The sequence below is a fragment of the Egretta garzetta genome, unplaced genomic scaffold (genome assembly GCF_000687185.1).
Source record: "Egretta garzetta isolate BGI_Z169 unplaced genomic scaffold, ASM68718v1 scaffold27, whole genome shotgun sequence".
Lineage (NCBI taxonomy): Eukaryota > Metazoa > Chordata > Aves > Pelecaniformes > Ardeidae > Egretta > Egretta garzetta.
In genome coordinates, this window is record NW_009260400.1 from 336,191 (window position 1) to 356,126 (window position 19,936).

The 19,936-nt window shown below is 36.2% G+C and overlaps 1 protein-coding gene across 1 annotated transcript in view; it reads right to left on the bottom strand.

Moving 5' to 3' along the window:
- SLC7A6 (solute carrier family 7 member 6) overlaps positions 1-19,747 on the bottom strand; it is a 31,657-nt gene extending 11,910 nt beyond the window's left edge. Inside the window, exons 1-5 of the mRNA XM_009643244.2 lie at positions 19,708-19,747; positions 13,473-14,045; positions 10,100-10,225; positions 5,326-5,470; positions 2,738-2,861 (exon numbers count right to left, since the gene is read on the bottom strand). Of these exons, the coding sequence (XP_009641539.1) occupies positions 2,738-2,861; positions 5,326-5,470; positions 10,100-10,225; positions 13,473-14,004 (927 nt within the window). The 5' untranslated portion in view covers positions 14,005-14,045; positions 19,708-19,747. The remainder of the gene's footprint in view (positions 1-2,737; positions 2,862-5,325; positions 5,471-10,099; positions 10,226-13,472; positions 14,046-19,707) is intronic.
- Positions 19,748-19,936: the final 189 nt, after the last annotated feature.

The following is a 19,936-nucleotide window of genomic DNA, read 5'->3' on the forward strand; positions in this document are numbered from 1 at the left end:
CACTAGAAAGCTATGGGTGCATTATGAGTCTTTTAATTTGGATCTCAAGTGCACTTTTGAAGCAACTCTCCCAATTATCGCTACTTACTACTTTTTGGTTCACATTTTAGCACTGGAGGTAAAGGAAGCCTCCTTTTTACAACAGGCTGGAACATGCCCTTCAAGAGCCATCCAACTGCAATCCAACCACACATAAGCATCCAATCCACAGGACCTCACTAGAGGTAGTCCAAACCAAAATACCCCTGAAGGCTGTACAGTGTGCATGTCAGGTCCTCAGTGTCAACCAATGCACTCTACAGACATCCTTCCAGAGGTCCACACTACTTGGTAATGTATTAGTAGATCAAGTTTAAAGTTGATTTTATAAAACTGGGCAATTAAATTCATATCAGCAATGAAAAGGAATTTTTACTGAGTCATGCGTTAAGTATTAAACTTCAGCTGCACTTTCACCTTGTCATTCTAAGAGGGATGTAGGTAGTGGCAATCAGAAGATCATTGTTTGCCAGCTGATGAGACATCTCAGCAAAAATGCCTTTAGACAGAACACTAGTTAAAATTTTAAGTGCAAGTATTTGGCAATCCTGAGGTCTGGCAAAAAAGCACAGCTCTAGACTTCCAAAGTCACTCATTTGGTTAAGTTTCAATAAAACTAGTATAAGAAGTAAATCCCCTAATAACTTTGGAAAACACAAACATATTTTTTCGTTCTTATCCTGGTCACCCAATACCTCTGCATGCAAACAGACCGAATAAGGATTTATATCACTCTTAAGTCTTCCTTTTTTCTCCTCCATGTCCAGATGCATCCTGTACTAGAGAAGAAGACCGGATATGTCCAGTTCTGAGTATTTCATGTAAAATTACACAGCACGTGTATATACATAGTTGCATACACACACAAAAAAATAAATATATACTCACTTTTGGTCAAGAACAATGTCAAAGAACAACCAAATGAAGCATATATAAAATCACAAAAATTTAGGCCTGGGTTTCACACGTGTAGTAAGGTTCAGGCATCCATCGTCCCTCCTTTACGTGGCCACCCACTGCCACTTCAGTGCTACCACCTGCTGTGTACAGCAACATAGACTGGATGGGCCCACAGTCAATCATTCCCCCAGTCTCCCAGGGTGGATCAGTTTTCTGATCTCATTCACTAAACCGCTGTATAAACCTCTGTGATGACAAAGGCCAGGAGCAGTGTAGTAGGCACAGAATACTCTTAGAGGATTGGCTGGATTGCAGAATTTTACTGCTGTCAAAGGAGTGTATTTTCCAAGTCTTTGTTAGAAAAAAACAATAGTCTATTGCTTTACAAAGGTCATGATGGACAGTGGACTGTGTACTGGCTTTTAATTTTTGTCTGGATTAATTAATTCTAGACAAGAATTAAAATTCTATTATGGTTCACCAGGAGGTACTTTATATGGGATACAACAGAAATAAATATTCCTGGAGATTTTATTACCCCTTAGTATATGCTGATTCAAAATTAAGTATTTCCTGTCCTTGTCTTGGTTTGTTTCATTCTGAAGTGTTTTACCAAGTTTTTCACAATATAGTTTATGACAACTTTCTATTTCCATATTCCAGCTAAAAAGAGGCAAAGAATTAAAATATATTTACTTTAAATTTTGAAATAAGCATCTGCATAATTACATTTGAAATTACAAGTTACATCCCATGTTTACCATAAACTATTCTGAAAGCTTACATTAAATGTAAGTATTTCTCAAGTTTAAAAGAAAGTCGTGAGTGTTTTTGCAGAACCATCTGCCTAAATACCTGAAACAAGAGTTTGCTGATTTGCTAAGCCAGTTTTTAATCATAGTAATCCTCTGAGGGAACAGAGTGAATACTTCCTTCACATTGCTGTATTTAAAACTCTCTGTCCATTGTCTAACTACTTACATTTTAGAAGCCAATTGAGAATCTAAAAGGGAGGAAAGCTATTTATTTTCCTCCATTTTAAATAACCAAAAAGAAGATTAAATTTTCCAAGTCTCAAGTCTAAAGGATATAGTAACCAGAACTATCCAATTAATTCACTAGCTACAGGGCAAAAAAAAAAAAAACCCTTCACTTTTGTTTAATGATTAGCTTTAAGTATAAAACATGTTTTGACCAGCTTTTACTTTAAGAAGCTTATGTATTTTAATTGGATTCAAACTTCCATCCATATACAAAAATAACGAATTTCAAAAATATTAAAAGTTGTTGGAATTAATACAATGCTGGGAAGACAGTGATTAACTTCTTAAAAAGGAGATAGAAAGCTAAACTTGTCATAGCTGAGTTGCAACACATCCATTTACAGATAGACGTTGCACCAATTATTAGCTCAATAGAATGTAGCTCAGTGCGTACTGCGCTCCAGCTTTCTAAATACTGCAGCATGAAGGAACAGAGAAGACAAGTATGTACTAATGAGTTTAACTAACAATCAGCTCAAAGTGCAGAAGTCTAATTAACGTATTTGCAAAATACATTAGCAAGATGTATCTGTGCTTGTTTAATAAATTTGATAACATATTATTGCTATACCTGATTTCATTACCTACTTTTCTATTTAAGATTAAATTATTCATGATGAGTTGTTCTGTCCTCCTGTATTCAGTGAAGTACTATAATAACCTAGGGATTTTTCCTGTTTTGTTCCTCAAAAGGAAATGCATCCCTAAAAGGTGAAAAGTGAATAATACAGCAAAATACCACATGGTCAACTTACCACTGCCACAGCATCACTAGAAAGAACAGCTCCAACATCCAGCACTGTATAGTAAGCTATGTTGGTCATAATATAGATAACAGTCACAATTGGCATAGACACTGCAATAGCCAGTGGCAAGTTCCTGTAAGACAAAAAAAACCCCAAAACCCACAACCCAGGAAAAAAAATTCCATTAATAACAGAATAAACTTCTTTATTTGCATCCTTTACCTTAGAGATAAAAGGTATGAAGACAGAATAAAGTTTTCAAAATAGGTATCTCTGGAAGAGCTTGTTGTTTGTTTGTTGTTTTTTTTTTTAAACTAGAAATTCTAATATAGAATACTGGAAAAAATAGAAATTTTTCCAATAACTTAAAACTTACATTATATGTAAAAAGGGATTCTATGCAACTGCTTTTCAAGTACCCTAACTTCAAGGTTTCCAGATCAGTAATAACAGCCTTCAAATTTACATGCTCTAAAATATTTCCAACTGGCCCTGCTAATTACCACAACTAGAACCCAAAGGGTTCATACTGCACTCATTCTCCCTGGGGTATGCTGCTGTTCTTCTAGCACCTAGTTCTAGAACTGATGCAGGGATATCTACTAAACCAAACCAAACCCCTCATCTTCTCTATCTGCACTCATCACTGCAGAAAACAAAGTAATTGGGCTGGTAACTGCAGAAAGCAGAGATGCAGAGGGCAGATCCAAAATTGCTGCACAACTGTGAATCTCTGGATGCAGTATATCTTACTAGCAAACACACATCTAGAAAGTAATAAAAAGATTCTAGAGTAACATGAAAACACTGCAAGAGTGACTCTAGAGGTAAACAGATAAGACTGATTTTAAAGCTGAGAAACTCACAGCCCCAAGTCTGCAGCTCCACAGGGAGAGACTGCAGAGCAGAAGCAGGAGCAAACTTTTAATTTTAGGCTTTGGCTTTTCTCAGCCTTATTCCTTCCTCAAAGCTTGCAGTGATATTCAAATGTCTCAAAAGGGAAAGCAGAACTGAGAGTGTTACTCTCGCATTTGCCCAGTTTGAAATCAAACACAGCATGGTGACATGGATAAGCATGAACACAAACAACAAAACAACAAAAACCCAACAAAACAGAAAAATGAAATGCACTTTGGAAGTTTCCTCAAAAATCTCCTGAGGCCCAGAACTCCAGCTAGGTTTGTCTGATGCTGTGGAAGCAGAAAAACAAACATACACCACACACCCCCCATATAAATAAGTAAATTAGTAACTGGAAGTTCTGACTCTACTTCCAGGTTGCACACTCACAGTAAGAGACCTGTGAACCTCAGCACAGGGAAGAAATAGAATTAGAAAACCACTGAAGTTAATTCAGAAACGTTACATACTGTAACAAAAAGCTGAAATGACATTTTAAGGACTTTGCATCACCCAAGATTAAAGCCAAGGGACTATTTAAAATTTAACTTCTGGAGGGTACTATGAATCAAGTGAATATGAAAAATATGTAATTCTTGGAGTAATGTTATAGAAGTTTGGAACATCTCATTATTCCCAAGAACTGTAAATATTGAAAGCTGAAATTTGAAGTTCACTTTATCAGCTACAACTGTTACCAAGGACAAAGCTTGTATTAGGCACCTATTAAGACCAAATGAATCTAAAGACATTTTCATCAGCTGAATATCCTGTGAGAAAAATTATTTTTCAAAACAATACATCTAATACAAGAGTTATCCAACTGATAACACAGAACAATAACTTTGAAAAGATGAAAAGGCATTGCAAAGGCACTCAAAAGGGGAACAGAAAAAAAACAAAACAATTTGAAGGACAAAATGACTGATGGAATCACAAAACGTACATCTCTTTTGAGTATGTATAACAAATCTTTGCAAGACAAATTAAGGAAACACTGTCAACCTGCAATTCAGTCTGACTAAGATTAACTATTTTTAGAGTTAAAATACTTATCTGCTATTTTATCTTTTTAATAGATAACTTTCCTGGTTAAGTAAATGCACAGCATAGAACTCAGGGGTAACAGAACAAACTGCAAAAGTCAACATCAGTTGGGAGAATTGAAAAAAATAATCTCTTCCATTCTTTATCTTTCACTGGTAGCAATCTGAGCTGTTGTTTATAATAGGAAGTAAAAATGGTCAAATGGGATTCTACTTTAAAGATAAAGGTGTCTGCTTACAGACTCACAGCTGAACAAGATTAGTCAGTCACACTTTTAGAGCATAAATTCATGGAAAAAGATAACATTCTTAAATAGGAAATCAGAATTATTGCACAGAAACACAGCACAGACTACACTGATGTAACTGTTTCACTGCAATATGAACACCTATTGTAATAAACAGTAGCAACATCTTGAACTGAAAGGTTATCAAGCACTGAATACAGCATCCTGCAATCGTCTAGGCTTATTTATTCTTACCTTTTTATTATTATTTTTAATGGAGTTTAAAACTAGCAAATCTTTGTTAGTGTCTAAGTACAGAGCAGTTCTTCTCATTTCTGTATAAGCTCAGAACTCATCAGTGAAAGACAGTCACAAAACAAGCAACTTGGGACCTATCCAGGTTTAGAAAGCTCAAATAGTTTACCTTTCTGGGTTCTTGATCTCTTCCGTTACAAAATTGAGCGTATCCCAACCTGAGTAAGAGAACAAGGCAGAATAGAGTGCGAGGGAAATGTCTCCAATATCAAAAGAGGATCCCTCGAAAGAGTTCTCGAAGTGCAATGAATATCCTGTGTGTGGAAGAGATTCAATGAAGTACTGAATAATAAAATACAGCAAGTAATTTTTTTCAGTTTGGCACACAAATACAAAAATCTCAGATACCCTCACTCTTTCAAAGTTGCTTATTAAGCCCTTATTCCAATTCTATGCTGTGCTTCAGCCATGAGAATAAGCATGGCATTTAAACTACTAAAAATTATGCTCTGTTACTATACTGTTCTACAATTAAACACCTGATTTGTCCACAATGGCACAAAAAGTTCAGACTAAGTTACAAACAACTGGCAAGGACAGCACTCAGGCTAAGGGTATTTTTTATAACACATTTATAAAATAATGTACTCTTTCTATATCCCTTTAAATTTTCGATCATTTAGCCTATGCAGAAAACAAAGATTACAGTTGATTTGAGATTATCATGACAAAAAAAACCCTAAATAGATGTTAAAAATAGAAAACTGAGAACAATTAACTGAACATAAACTATTATGTAATTGAGATAAAATTTTCCCAAGCTAAGAGAAAAAGTATATGGGTTTTTTGCACCAGTATTTCTGAGAACTTGTGCCATCTTTTGACTTTAATCAAGTTAAGACAAGCTCATCAATGGCAGTTCTATATATTTAGACAGTTTACATACACAGACACACACAAAAACACCAAATACAGAAAAGCAAGTAACTCTGTAACTCCAAAACATGCCCTGTACTATGCATCCTGAAATGTTCAGACTTCATCAAAATTGGCCAGGCAAACATTTGAGGCCTCTCAAATATCTTCACTTCTTTTTTATCCTAATCAGACTTGGGCAGAGTAACTGCTGTGTTAGAAACACAGACAATGTCAAGGAAGTCAGTAGCGAACAAACTCACTACCTACAAAACAAGGGAGGGGCAGATGTGCTAAGGATTAATCGCTCCAGCACAGTGCTCACATATGCATGTTCTTCTTCCGGTCACAATAATCATCTTGATCATGGACTTTCAACAATAACCAGTTAGAGCAAAGGACACAAATTGCCAGATTGCCAGGGAAAGACCTTTATGACAGCTTTGAAAGCAGGGTAATTTTTTTTAAGCCAACACACCAATAAATTCTCCCCAAAGGAAGGGATAAGAACAAAACTAAGTTCAGAATTCCTCTAACTTGAAGGCACAATGCCCAACATACACACAAATTTGAAAAAAAAAAAAATAAATTCAGCAACTTTCTAAACTCTCAACAGCAATACTAGAACTCAGGATTTGAGAAAAAAAAAAAAAAAAAAGAGTTGCTGTTTCACAGACCTACTTAGGTGTTCTATTTTTACTTTAAGTTCACTTTCAGACTTGCACAAAATTAATTTTGTAAAAAAAACAAATCAGTTGATCTCACTGTAAAGTAGTATGTTCCTTACAGAAACGTACAGCTTTCTCCACTCCCACTGTATTTTGCTGTTTTCGTTTCCTTTATTATTACATACTGTAGGCTGTAAATTAACAACATTGCTGAGCAATCAGTTACCTTCTTTTACCCAGGCCAAAGTCAACTGAGATAGGATAGCTCCTTATGATATAGTATCATGATAATGCCTAATATTGGTATTATTGATGTTTTCAAAGTGGCTATATTATGCTTGTACTGGGGGACTTGATAACACATGTAGAGGTACTTTACAGTCTTTAGACCAGTTATTCAGTTTAACTAATAAATACAAACCTTTGCTGTAATTTTACAAGCTTACCCTGGCATATTTTAACAAGTCCAGTTATGATGATGACAATAAGTGCAGTGACTTTAGCGTAAGTAAATATATCCTGCACACGTGTTCCCCATTTAACGTAGGCACAATTTATAAATGTTAGAAGACCTGGGGGGGGAAAGAAAAACAAAAAGACTATTTGAACAATATTCAGTTTAATTCACTTTTTCAAAGATTTTAAATTATAATCTAAGTATGCACTTACCTGTTATACTAATACTTGGGTTAAACTAAGCAAAATACACTGGTACTGAAAACACACTCCTTTAAGCAAAACAGTAGGAAACAGATGTTCTAAACACAGTGTTTGAAAAAAATGGAAAGACCTTCCCCTCCTCTGATTACACGTCTATTTTCCTAGTTACCCCTCATCAGCTGCACTCTGCAACTCTCCTGAAGCTAAAGAAACCATTACCTAATTAATTTCAATGTATCAACATTGTTCTGATAAAGGAAAGATTATCTAGAAATTCCTTTAAGTAAACATACTAAAATAGTCCATGAAAAGTTTTCTTCCTCTTCCTTGTTAGTCTGAGTTCAACATCCATGGAGTATTTGCAATACTGAATATGGTCACAGGCAACTCAATGCTCTTTTCCAGTTGTATTAAAGTGCATTACTAAGTGAGGTTGGAACAGATCTAAACAAATAATGGATGTTTATAGCTAATGCAACATTAATCTGGATTTTTAAGAACTGGTAGTAAGTAAGTAGCATACTAATATATTTCCCTCTAACCCAAAATAAATCTGTGTCAGACCTATTTCACAACATTGTAATGGAACCTGAAGTGAGCCTGAGATTTCACAAATATTTTAGTAACAGTGGCTGACTAAACCTACTCATATGACTGACTTCCCCAATAAACACTTTTCAAGCTGTTGTTGAAATACGTTCTTCTCATGGCTCAAGGGGAGAGCCAGACAACTTCTGCCTGAACTCAAATGCTGAATATTGAATAGGGTTCAGTATCTTCAGTATTCTTTACTGAGCAAAATACTAATTCACTGCATATTTTTCTTATCTAGATTATCATTATTAATTCCAACCCAGAAGTTCAAATATTTTCGCTAAATCTTTTTTCTCTAGTTAAAAAGTGGTTATATTCTACTGTACTTTTTAATCACCAAACAATTCTCCTGTACTATGCATTTTAAGTATACGTATAACTAAAAACTAAACTTGACTTGTTTAAGGAGTAAGGTAATAGCAAATTAAAATTAAATGAAAATATGTGGTGAATTATTTCCTTTCCCATAATCTAAGAATAATGTGATACTATTAAGATAAAAAAGTACTTAGCACAGTTACCAAATAGAAAAGTAATACTTTTTAAAAAATAACAAAAGAAAGGTAATGATCGCAGAAGCATGGCACTAGTATACTAGACAGTGGAATAGCTCAACAAGATTCCACTGAGCTTGGCAAGATGAGGGGAAAAAACAGTTGGATCAAATTTCAAAAGTCAGGACTGCTGCAGCTCCCGAAGAGCCCTCAGGAAAAAAACAACTCTGCCTGGTCTCTGCTTTTCTGTATTAATGTCGCTATTATCTACGGAGTATTTGCTCACGGGGTTTATTTCGGCCATTAATTTTTATTTTTTTTAAACAACTTTCATTGGGAGTAATTATTATTAACTCCTTATTTTAGTGAGTTAGGGCTTGGTCTCTACTTGAGATTAAATGCTACCCTGTCTCTGATATCCTAAAAGGAAAAAAAAAGAAACGCAAGATAATCAAGAATCTGAATAAGCCACATTCCCCCCCCTTTCTTTTACTAAAATTACTCTCTCATGTTTTCTTCAACTTAGTTATCGTTTAGCTACTTAAAATTCCTGAGAACTGTCAAATTTAGTTCTGTAGCACCAGATGCCACTGCCAAAATGACTGACAAAGTAATGCTGTATATCACTAAGACTGATCTCACAGTAGATCTAGTATTTTTATTACTAGATTAAAATAAAACAAAAAGAATCCCCACAAACACACCCATTCTCACATACAATCTGTACCTAACCAACGTTCAGACTTCCACTCCCAGCAACTTCATTAATAAAGTATTAATTGTATCCAGAGCTAAGGATTTGACACACATCATCAGCCCTGCCAGGCCAGGGAGAAGTGTAGGCTTTAACAGGAACAGCTAATAGGGGTTGGACTAGATGACCTCTAGGGGTCCCTTCCAACCCAAAACATTCTATGATTCTATGAAGTTGCAGAACAGGGGTGAGAGTCCCAGTGCTGACACATAGAGCAGGGCAGAACAAGCATTTACACCATATAATGGACCATTAAAGTAAGTTGTTCCACCTACGTGAGAGTGATCTTGCTCTCACATGTCTCCACTAAAGAAAACTGTGCTAAATCCCCTCTCTTCTTTCTAAACTCTCAACAGCAATACTAGAACTCAGGATTTGAGAAAAAAAAAAAAAAAAAAAAAAGAGTTGCTGTTTCACAGACCTACTTAGGTGTTCTATTTTTACTTTAAGTTCACTTTCAGACTTGCACAAAATTAATTTTGTAAAAAAAACAAATCAGTTGATCTCACTGTAAAGTAGTATGTTCCTTACAGAAACGTACAGCTTTCTCCACTCCCACTGTATTTTGCTGTTTTCGTTTCCTTTATTATTACATACTGTAGGCTGTAAATTAACAACATTGCTGAGCAATCAGTTACCTTCTTTTACCCAGGCCAAAGTCAACTGAGATAGGATAGCTCCTTATGATATAGTATCATGATAATGCCTAATATTGGTATTATTGATGTTTTCAAAGTGGCTATATTATGCTTGTACTGGGGGACTTGATAACACATGTAGAGGTACTTTACAGTCTTTAGACCAGTTATTCAGTTTAACTAATAAATACAAACCTTTGCTGTAATTTTACAAGCTTACCCTGGCATATTTTAACAAGTCCAGTTATGATGATGACAATAAGTGCAGTGACTTTAGCGTAAGTAAATATATCCTGCACACGTGTTCCCCATTTAACGTAGGCACAATTTATAAATGTTAGAAGACCTGGGGGGGGAAAGAAAAACAAAAAGACTATTTGAACAATATTCAGTTTAATTCACTTTTTCAAAGATTTTAAATTATAATCTAAGTATGCACTTACCTGTTATACTAATACTTGGGTTAAACTAAGCAAAATACACTGGTACTGAAAACACACTCCTTTAAGCAAAACAGTAGGAAACAGATGTTCTAAACACAGTGTTTGAAAAAAATGGAAAGACCTTCCCCTCCTCTGATTACACGTCTATTTTCCTAGTTACCCCTCATCAGCTGCACTCTGCAACTCTCCTGAAGCTAAAGAAACCATTACCTAATTAATTTCAATGTATCAACATTGTTCTGATAAAGGAAAGATTATCTAGAAATTCCTTTAAGTAAACATACTAAAATAGTCCATGAAAAGTTTTCTTCCTCTTCCTTGTTAGTCTGAGTTCAACATCCATGGAGTATTTGCAATACTGAATATGGTCACAGGCAACTCAATGCTCTTTTCCAGTTGTATTAAAGTGCATTACTAAGTGAGGTTGGAACAGATCTAAACAAATAATGGATGTTTATAGCTAATGCAACATTAATCTGGATTTTTAAGAACTGGTAGTAAGTAAGTAGCATACTAATATATTTCCCTCTAACCCAAAATAAATCTGTCAGACCTATTTCACAACATTGTAATGGAACCTGAAGTGAGCCTGAGATTTCACAAATATTTTAGTAACAGTGGCTGACTAAACCTACTCATATGACTGACTTCCCCAATAAACACTTTTCAAGCTGTTGTTGAAATACGTTCTTCTCATGGCTCAAGGGGAGAGCCAGACAACTTCTGCCTGAACTCAAATGCTGAATATTGAATAGGGTTCAGTATCTTCAGTATTCTTTACTGAGCAAAATACTAATTCACTGCATATTTTTCTTATCTAGATTATCATTATTAATTCCAACCCAGAAGTTCAAATATTTTCGCTAAATCTTTTTTCTCTAGTTAAAAAGTGGTTATATTCTACTGTACTTTTTAATCACCAAACAATTCTCCTGTACTATGCATTTTAAGTATACGTATAACTAAAAACTAAACTTGACTTGTTTAAGGAGTAAGGTAATAGCAAATTAAAATTAAATGAAAATATGTGGTGAATTATTTCCTTTCCCATAATCTAAGAATAATGTGATACTATTAAGATAAAAAAGTACTTAGCACAGTTACCAAATAGAAAAGTAATACTTTTTAAAAAATAACAAAAGAAAGGTAATGATCGCAGAAGCATGGCACTAGTATACTAGACAGTGGAATAGCTCAACAAGATTCCACTGAGCTTGGCAAGATGAGGGGAAAAAACAGTTGGATCAAATTTCAAAAGTCAGGACTGCTGCAGCTCCCGAAGAGCCCTCAGGAAAAAAACAACTCTGCCTGGTCTCTGCTTTTCTGTATTAATGTCGCTATTATCTACGGAGTATTTGCTCACGGGGTTTATTTCGGCCATTAATTTTTATTTTTTTTAAACAACTTTCATTGGGAGTAATTATTATTAACTCCTTATTTTAGTGAGTTAGGGCTTGGTCTCTACTTGAGATTAAATGCTACCCTGTCTCTGATATCCTAAAAGGAAAAAAAAAGAAACGCAAGATAATCAAGAATCTGAATAAGCCACATTCCCCCCCCTTTCTTTTACTAAAATTACTCTCTCATGTTTTCTTCAACTTAGTTATCGTTTAGCTACTTAAAATTCCTGAGAACTGTCAAATTTAGTTCTGTAGCACCAGATGCCACTGCCAAAATGACTGACAAAGTAATGCTGTATATCACTAAGACTGATCTCACAGTAGATCTAGTATTTTTATTACTAGATTAAAATAAAACAAAAAGAATCCCCACAAACACACCCATTCTCACATACAATCTGTACCTAACCAACGTTCAGACTTCCACTCCCAGCAACTTCATTAATAAAGTATTAATTGTATCCAGAGCTAAGGATTTGACACACATCATCAGCCCTGCCAGGCCAGGGAGAAGTGTAGGCTTTAACAGGAACAGCTAATAGGGGTTGGACTAGATGACCTCTAGGGGTCCCTTCCAACCCAAAACATTCTATGATTCTATGAAGTTGCAGAACAGGGGTGAGAGTCCCAGTGCTGACACATAGAGCAGGGCAGAACAAGCATTTACACCATATAATGGACCATTAAAGTAAGTTGTTCCACCTACGTGAGAGTGATCTTGCTCTCACATGTCTCCACTAAAGAAAACTGTGCTAAATCCCCTCTCTTCAGCAGCAAGTGTAGAGGACATCACATTGTCTTTCTACATTGACTATATAATCATTTTAATTTAATCACTTTGTCTTAATTTCTTGCTTTTTGACAAACTGCTTCTTATAAGGGTTAACTCCCCTCAGATGTGAGATACCTCAAACAGAAGAGCAGATTCCCCCACACTCCTGAATCTGTGCCAGGACACCTTGGGACAGTATCTGTTTAAGATATGTGAACATGACACTACAGGTCCTTCCATTTGTTTCCTGAAGTTGTCAAAACAAAATGCAGACACACATTTGGAAGGGAGGAGGGAGATGGACGGAACGGAACGGAGTAAGCCGACAGATTTTTTGGAAGACACACACAATACAATCACACAGTTTCATTCTCTTGGTACAGCAGAACAGTCCTGATTTGAAGCACATAGACAGTTGCTCATGTTGACTAACAGAGCTAGCTATCTAACTACAAACATTTAAATGTTTTACATGCAAAATTTCTGCTTTTCAAAAAAGCTTTACAACAGGTACAACTTTTTGATGTTACTGTTAATCATGAGCATAAAGAATAATCTTGAATAATCTTTTGAAACCCTACCAGAGTAATTACTTAAGCATGTCTACATTGAGAAGGTATTGTAAAATAGATTACAGCAGAATTCATAGCATAAGAGCTATTCTGCAACAACTCTTAGACCACACCAAGAGTATCTTGAGTATCTCTGAGGTAAAACAAACTTCTTCCCCATTTTTCCCCATGTAAATAAACTTGGAAGAGTTAAATAGTTTCTTCTGCTTCTGAATGAAAAAAAAAGGTAATTTACTGACTCAATGCCTGCAAGTTATTCATACGCTGGAAATTGTTCTTTTCCACACTGTAACTCAAACTGCTGCAGATTCAGTATGGAACACCTCTGGGACTTGGTAGAATTTGTTTTAACAAAAGCTTAACACTGGATAAAAAATTACCATAGTAAATTTCAAGAAATACTTACATTCACAAGCAGCTGCTATGAGACGGCAAGCCAAATATGGAGGATCACAAGAAGGGAAGAAAGGTTGAACTATGTAGTTAGCAAAGGTGATGGCAATAATTGCCTGACTAGTTGGCTCAACAATTAGGAGTGAGGTCCACAAACGAATAAAAGCAATGAAGCTCCCAAAAGACTCCAAGATATATGCATAGCTGGCTCCTGACTTGGTAATAGTGGTTCCAAGTTCAGCATAGCAGAGAGCTCCAAAGACTGAAAAAATCCCTCCAATTGCCCAAATTATTAGAGACAATCCATAAGATTTGCTGTAGAGAAGAACTCCTTTGGGAGAGACAAAGATACCTGAACCAATCATGTTGCCTACTATAAGGCTTATCCCATTTATCAAAGATATTTCTTTCTTCAGTTGCATTGTATTTTGGTTTCCATCCTGCATTTCACAGCTGTCACTTGGATCTGTCCTGTCTGATTTACTGACGGGGCTGTATTCAGCCAGTGAACTACGCGACTTTGCACAATCTGTCCTTTCTCCCATTGTGGAAAGACTGTGGATTCTCCACGACTCCAAATCACAACCTAAAACAAAAAATAGACAGCTGAAATTGTTATCAAATTTTTTATCCCAAAACTTTCTTACCAAATCTTCTTTACACCTTTTACCCTATGATTTACAAATGTAAATTGAGAAATTCCCTTTTGTTACTTTATATGTGTTCTTACACAAAGGTAAATCCATGCATAGTTGAAATAAACAGAAAAACCAATACACACAGTGCAGGAGACAAATTCCAAAATAACTTAAGCTGAGAAAGGAACATCTACTTTTAGGGAAAAAAAAAAGAAAACAAAACCAAAAAAAACCCTAAAAACACAGGAAGGACGGGATTGAGGGATTCCAGTGTTCCAAGGGAAGAATGAACAGACAGAAGCAAAGTAAGGTGATACAGAAAAGGAAGTGCTGTAAGACCAAGTTGGAAGTTCTAAGCATGAACACAGATTTATTGTAGAACTAAAAAAGTTAATCATATTATTGCACTTACACACAAGTTACACAGAAGTTATGAGTGATCTAGTAAGAGGGTTGCACATTTTATTAACAGTGTGGACTCTTGCCAAGGGCAATATGAAGAGATACTTACTCCAGAATCCCCTTGATCCAACTCAACTTTTAACTGCTACTACAGTTTGCTCCCTTCCCCCTCCACAAAACTGTTCCCAGTTTCCACTGCCTCATTTCTTGGAGTTATCTGAGAGTGCAAGCTATACATGAAAAAAAGCCCACAGTAGTTTCAATCCAAATTCCTCCATTAGCAACTGTATTTAACAGTACCTAAGAACACAGAAATTAAATATTTTCCTCTGCTTCACAATTGACCATTTGGAAAAGAATCACCTTCTTCTCAAGTCTCCAGGAAATTATCCTATGCCTTCCAAAAGCAGTTACTGCTAATAACATTTATTAGCACATGAATGTACTGGTAATTAACAGTAATTCTGAATAAGGCCCATTTTATAGGAGTTCAGGTAAGAAATAATCTATTCAAGGAGCAGTCATGTATGGAAGCCAGCTTAAATTGCAAATGTATCCTTGATTACTAGGTTACCAGCTGCATAAAGAAGAGGCCCTACATAATTACCAGAATGCACTACCATTCATTTGCCCTGTCCCTCATTAAACCCTCAGTGTATACTTCAGCCATTTACTATAGAACAGAAAAATTAAAAAGTCTGGGTCAATTAGAATAAAGCAGCTGATTTGATTTAGCAGGGAAAAAAAAAAAAAAGAAAAAAGTTTTGCACTTTTTGGGGGTAACACTAGTTTTACAAATGGTTTTGTTATTCCAACAATAAAGTTGTCAACTAAGAACAAAAACCCTGAGTATGGGGATTTTGAAAGGTCAGTATGCAGTCACCCCAACTATATATATAGCTACGCATATAGTACCATACAAACATACAAGGTTTTGCTCATGCAGTTAGAGGCACACCTTTCTGGAGGGAAACTTAACAATCATACTCTTCCTTTATTTTAAAGCCAATACCTGTATACTACAGTACAGAAAATCTAACTCGACGTCCCTGAACTAGAATAGTTCTAAAGATGTGAAAATGATAAAGATTATTTTCAATCAATAAAAAAGTAACTTCTACTGAAATGGAGTACACATTACATCGTTCATCTCCAACTCATGAATCTTCTAGCTTTTTCCACATTTAAATAGAGACTGCGTTCTTTTAAATAATGCAAAATGAGATCCTCAATCTGTTTAGTCAGATGCTTTCTGATTTATTTTCCCCTCAATATTTCAAAGAAAGTCTTTAAAGATGGTTAATTACTGAACATACATTTTATCATTTATATGCGAGTCAACACCTTATCTAGTGCCAGACATACATGACAAGCCATCAAATTTCACACTTCTAATTAGACTAAAAATTTTCAACCCAGAAACTAAACTCTGCTATTTCAGAACTTAAAGGCTTGAGTGTTATAATGAGGCATCTCCAACAAAATTAACCTAATTAGAAGAGAGGGATTCACATAGTTTCTACAGATGAGTGTGCCCAAAAGTGCAAAGGAAAACAAAAGCAAATTCAGCTCACCAGTTGTCACCAGTCCTCCTTGTTATTTACTCTTCCTGCTATCTTGTGCCAAATTCATTTGCAACCACATACTGGCTTATTTTCTGTTATTGGTGTAGTAGAGCTAAGTCTTCAAAAAGACATGCAGCCTATGACCTTGTAAGATTATTTAGTTTGCTTTACAAGAGAAGGTTCAGTTATTACTGTGTAAACTAATATAAATTATTATAATAATCAATTGCAAATATGATGCAATCATCAGAAAGCATGAATGTTTAAAACAGCAGGACAAACAATCAAAGCAGATGTCTGCATGACTAATTTAACCATAAGAAGTGGATTTAAAGAACACTTGTGACCCATTGAAAGAACATTCAACTCCAAATTGAGTCTCTTCATTTCTATTTTGACTTTGACAGGACAGTAGTTGTAAATATATTTCAGAAGGTAAATTACTCTGGACAAATATCAGTGGAAAAAATAAGAACACTACAGCTATTACTATGACATCCAGCTGCCAGTTTGAAAATATGCCATGTTCATTCTCAACCCTTCCAGCTAAAGGAAAAAACTGAGCAATATGTTAAGAATTGACTCATGCATGTAGAACATCGTTTTGGTGGTAACTACATAGCTTTGTGATTTCTTACTCCACATATCCTAATCATTATTCCCATTTCTTCCTGGAAGACCTTTCAAAGTATGACTTGCACAAACATGACTGAATGGTGATGATTTGATTTTATTCAAATTAACTGAATCATTCAAATCAAATCTGATTTGTTCACACACTGTCAGTTTTGGACTAAGAATCGCCGTGATGTATCTCATGGTCCAAAGTTCAGAGGTACATTTAATTACCTGTAACTGCAGACCCTGTCACTGTTCAAATGCCTCCACCTCAATTAGCAGCACGTGACTGCAGTTCTATACAGTTTTGTTACTGATGACCTTGACTGTTTCTCGCCCTACTCTACCCTACCCAGGAAAGAACAACCATAATATCCTCTCAATCTAGCTTATTTTTTCTCTCAATACTCTTTCTTCCTCTCCATGCCTGCTTTTGTTATTCCCAACTTCAGGTATCTGCTGACAACTACAATTTGCATGAAGGTGTGTGCAACAGCTCACTCAAGACTTGGCATTTCATTCTCTTCTCTAGCCTTGTTTGTTTTATATCCTTAAAGCCTTCAGGGCAGGAATTGTTTATTTGCCTGAGTCGCATGTCTTATTGCGCCACCTCTATGACAGAAATAAAACTATTGGCAGGTTCTTCCCTACAAGCAGTTCACTTAATCTTAACTGGAACTAAACTCAGCAGCTTTGACCAGCTAGAGGAAAAAAAAAAAGCTTTCAAAAGAAGAGCAGAGACTAGAGAAAACTGGAGCTATGTCAACATTAGCAATATTTAAAAAAAAAAACCCCACATATATTAAAATCCATTATTCTGTCACAAGACCATTATTTCTGTGAAAACAGAAGCCAGGCTTGGAAGAACCAGAGAGCAGTAGTATACATTTTCTAAAACACAACAGTCCTATAATACTCCAGCTCAGAACACTGTTAGAACAATCTCTAACGCTGCCAGCCTTGCCGCAGGACTGCTATGGTTAGTTGCAGGCTTATGCCTTCACACAAGCTAACACATGGATTTCTTCATCATGCACCCTTGTGCAATACAAAGTCTTAAACTCCTGTTTTTGCTGATTGTTGCAGTTGTGAGGAATCTTTTTGCTGATACACATAAGATTTTTTACAGAAGTGACACTGCTGTTGATACAGAAAGCTTTGATACAAAACCAGGACACAGTGACCTGAAACAAGGATCACTTCATTGTCTCACCAAAAATACATATTCTGATAAGGCCTATCACACATTGGCCATGTACCAAAGGAGCTAATGAAGGTTAATGTGCAGTTACCAAAGTACTAACGCCGCATTACAAGAGTGGCCCTCCTTTAAGAGAAGGGAAAGAAGAACCATCCACCAAGATCCCCTCTCTCCTACTGAGCAGGACAGCAGCTGACCTGTCTTTTGTTTAACTTGGGGTGAACCTACAAGCAGGTTAATGACCAATGTGAAATACCAAACTGCTAAAAGCTTACTATGTTTTGCTGCATTCTTATACGTGCTCATTAGCAAAGATTTCTAGTGTTCTTGCCTCTGTCTTCCACAGTTGTCTTGATTGCAATAAAAAAAAGTTCTGGTAACATAGCTTTACATACGTACTTTGACTATTCACATATGACATTCACATATGTAAAACTCCTATTTCCAAACACAACAACTGGCCCTTCGGGTAAGAGTCAAGATTGCACAGGCAAACAGCATGAAAGTCTTCACAGAGTTAAGCACCAACAGAGCAAAGGTTGTAAGTCCTAGAAATGCCTATTCCTTGCAATGTATATATTTAGGCATCTCACAGTCTGAACATTTAAGTGGGAGAGGCTTAGAGTTGTCTAGTATGTGTTTTTCTTGTTTCTGGTGAGAGAAGAATCATTTCCTTGCTATACATACAGTTAGCAGACAGGAAGCCCTTGCAACAAAAGCAATTCCCAATGTAAAGATCTAATCTGCTCAACCAAGTCTTTTGTGCGCACCTACACAAACACACCATCTTTAGCGGTATAAAAAACAAAACAAACCTTTGATCAAAGAGAATTGACTGTAACATCCACTTTTTTAAAAGCACAAGATGTGTTTATCATGTAAAAAGGTATGAAAGAAAAGTTACTATGTTAATTATTCACTTGATAGTGTATCAGTGACAGCACTAAGTCCTGACTATACACCTGTGACACAGCTGCACAAGAGATATGCAGTAAATCACATACCATCCACATGTTCGGACAAATCCTGAATAAGACTATTAACATTAAATGAGGGAAAGACCTGTCATCAGCTCACAAACAGATATTCAATTACAACGTCTCACAAACTTTTCAAAATTTCCTCAGGTACCAATCCTAGACAAATCCACCTTAGTAATACCAACTTAGATTCTAACTTTAAAGTTAGCAGACTGTTCTAGCTACAAGTGGAAAACAACATGCCACTATATCCCTCATGCTTCTAATTTATTTTTGTATTTCCAAGGGAAAAAAATAGAAGCAAGCTCACAACTTTGTGGTAGACAGTCTTGGTTTAGACAGAAGTGAGGCTGGGAGCGCACAAAGCAGTTGCAATGAGAGGAACATCTGATGAAATTTGTAAAATAAGCCCCAGGTAAAGACAGAAGGGACAATAATAGAGTTTGTTAAAATAATTTATCTTATTTTTTATGCTGGGGCACAAACCTCTCAAAAAAGGGAAAAGGCATATGCTTACCTACAAATCCATAGCCATGAGTACTCTTTAGCCATAACTTAACAGTCACACCTGATCAGACTGCATGTAATATGTGTCACTTAAAAAACACAGAAACAATAAAAATCACTACCAAATGCCCGTAAACAAAGGCATGCTCTCCTGAGGGCGTTACTAAACCCACTTCAGTTTCCTGCGATAGCTAGTGAACAGAGCTGTTACAAACACATGCACCCACCACCACATCCTGTTATAACCCAACCCGAGCACCAACCCTCACACACGCCTTCTGCCAAACTAAATAAAATAAGTGGCTTCAGCAAACCACCCTCAAGTCGGGATGTGTACGACATGACGGGCTGTCGCCGACAGGAACGGTGTGAGGAAACCGGCCCCTCGGTTCCCGCTGTCGCGCCGGCTGCCGCTTCCTTCACGGGGCTGTCAGGGCTGAGTCACCCGCACGAGCTGCCCCTGAGGCAAATATATATATACATATATATATATACACACACGCGTCATTACAACAACCCTTGTAGGATAACCAAGCGTATTGAGGGGGAGTTATATCACACACAAA